The sequence below is a fragment of the Fonticula alba genome (genome assembly GCF_000388065.1).
Source record: "Fonticula alba strain ATCC 38817 unplaced genomic scaffold supercont2.14, whole genome shotgun sequence".
Lineage (NCBI taxonomy): Eukaryota > Rotosphaerida > Fonticulaceae > Fonticula > Fonticula alba.
This window is the reverse complement of record NW_009242984.1, coordinates 321849-323708: the sequence shown is the minus strand read 5'-3', so window position 1 is coordinate 323708 and position 1860 is coordinate 321849. Positions and strand designations below refer to the sequence as shown.

Here is a 1860-nt window from a genome sequence, read left to right as displayed (position 1 = left end):
GAGAGGAAGGGAGGACAGAAAAAAAAACGCACCGGTCTCCTCGCTGACGAAGGTGGCCCGCCGGGCATGGCGCGCCAACAGCGGCCGGCACAGGTCCAGCGGGAGCCACACAAATGCCTGGCTGTCCAGGATCTCCAGGCCGGTCGGGGCGTTGGCGCTCTGGGCCATGGCCGCCGCGCCGGCCAGCGCCCCGGACCCCAGGTACGAGGCGGTGAAGCGAGCCGATTGCCGGGGGGCGCCGGGGCCGGCGCCGCGCCCGGCACCGCCCCCGCCCCCGCCGCCAAGCCCACCGGGGCCGGCGCCGCCGGAGAAGGCCGGCAGGGCCAGGTGCGACGCCGGCGACGAGGAGGCATAGTAGTAGTAGCCGAAGTGCACATAGCGCTGGACCGGCGGCCCGGCCGCCGAGGCGGCCCCGGCCCCGGCCCCGGCCGATCCATGCGCCAGCGATTGGATGGCGTCAGCCAGGACGGGCGGCCGCCGAGGCGCGGCCCCGGCCCCGGCCCCGGCCCCGGCCGGCCGACGCACACGCCGGCCCGGCCGAGCCCCGGCCCGCCCGGCCCGCGACCCATCCCCCGCGGCCGCGCCGGCGGGACTCGACCCCGAGGGGGCGGAGGATGGCGCCGCCCCCCCGGCCATGCCGGCATGGTAGCGTTGCATCAGCAGCCCGCAAAAGTGCTTGGTCCGCCACATGAGCTCCAGCGTGGTGTACACCCCGATGGAAAGCTTGCCCACTTGGGCGATGTCGGCCAGCGTCGGGGCCGGCGGCAGGGGGGGACCTCCGCCGCCGCCGGGGCGCCGGCTGCCGGCCGCCCCGCACGGCCCCCGCACGCACCCCGGCCCGGCGGCCGCCAGCAGGACATACGGATCGAAGATGACCGGCCGCGTGCGGGACACCATGTGCGGCAGCCGGTCCACCAGGGCCAGGGCCACCAGCCGCCCGCAGGGGGTCCGGTACTCGTCATGGAAGGTGCCATACACCATGGCCGGGAAGGTGTCCAGCGATCGGTTGGCGAAGACCACCTCGGGATCGAGCCCGGGCCCGGGCCCGGGCCCGGGCCCGGAGGGGGTATCGGCCCCGGCCCCGGCCGGCCCCGGGGCCGCCGCAGTCGGCCCGCCATCCGCACGCTCCAGCAACAGCGGCGAGTCGACATACAGCTGGCGAAAGGCCTGCTCGGCTTCGTGCAGGTCGACGCCCAGCTCGCCCAGCGGCTGGGCCGCCAGGCGGGCCAGCTCGGCCGGGGACACGGCCGCCCCGGCACCGGGCCCGGCGGCCGGGCAGGCCGGGCTCCCCGGCACCGGGAAGCCCCCGGGCCCGGGGGCCCCCGAGCGCCGGCCGCCTGCCTCGGCACCGCCGCCGGCCGATCCGACATCCAGCGACGAGAAGAAGTGCGTCCCCTGCAGCCGGGCCCGGTGGCGGACATACAGCTCGAAGGCCTCCTGGCGGAAGGCCGCCGGCCGGGTGGTCACCTGCAGCGGCCAGTCGGCCACGGACATGGAGTCCCCGGCGCCGGTGCTGGCGCCGGCGCCGCCGAGGGGCCCGGTGGCGATGCCGGGCGCGCCCGGCATGCCGGGCTTGGCCACGCCGCCCGGCATGCCACCGGCCGCCGCGTCGAAGAGCTCCACCACGCTCGGGCGCCGGGAGGGGGGAGAGGCGGCGGCCCCGGCCGACAGGGCCCCGGGCCCGGTGTGCGGGCAGCCGGGCGTCTGCTCCTGCAGGAGCTCCACCGCCCGGCGGACGCGCCGGATGACGCGCTTCTGCGACTTGCTGAAGGTGAACTTCTGCGTGTCGACGCTGCGCGGGGCGGCCGAAGGGCCGACCAGCCGCCGGAGTCGGATCCGGAGCCCGGGGCATGGGGGGGG

The 1860-nt window shown here is 78.0% G+C and overlaps 1 protein-coding gene across 1 annotated transcript in view; it reads right to left on the bottom strand.

The window, feature by feature from the left end:
* The window catches only part of H696_05824 (hypothetical protein), a gene marked incomplete at both ends in the record, with an annotated part of 5221 nt that overhangs the window by 1532 nt on the left and 1829 nt on the right, over positions 1–1860 (bottom strand). The window contains one exon of the mRNA XM_009499625.1: positions 33–1779. Coding sequence (XP_009497900.1) covers positions 33–1779 — 1747 coding nt within the window. The remainder of the gene's footprint in view (positions 1–32; positions 1780–1860) is intronic.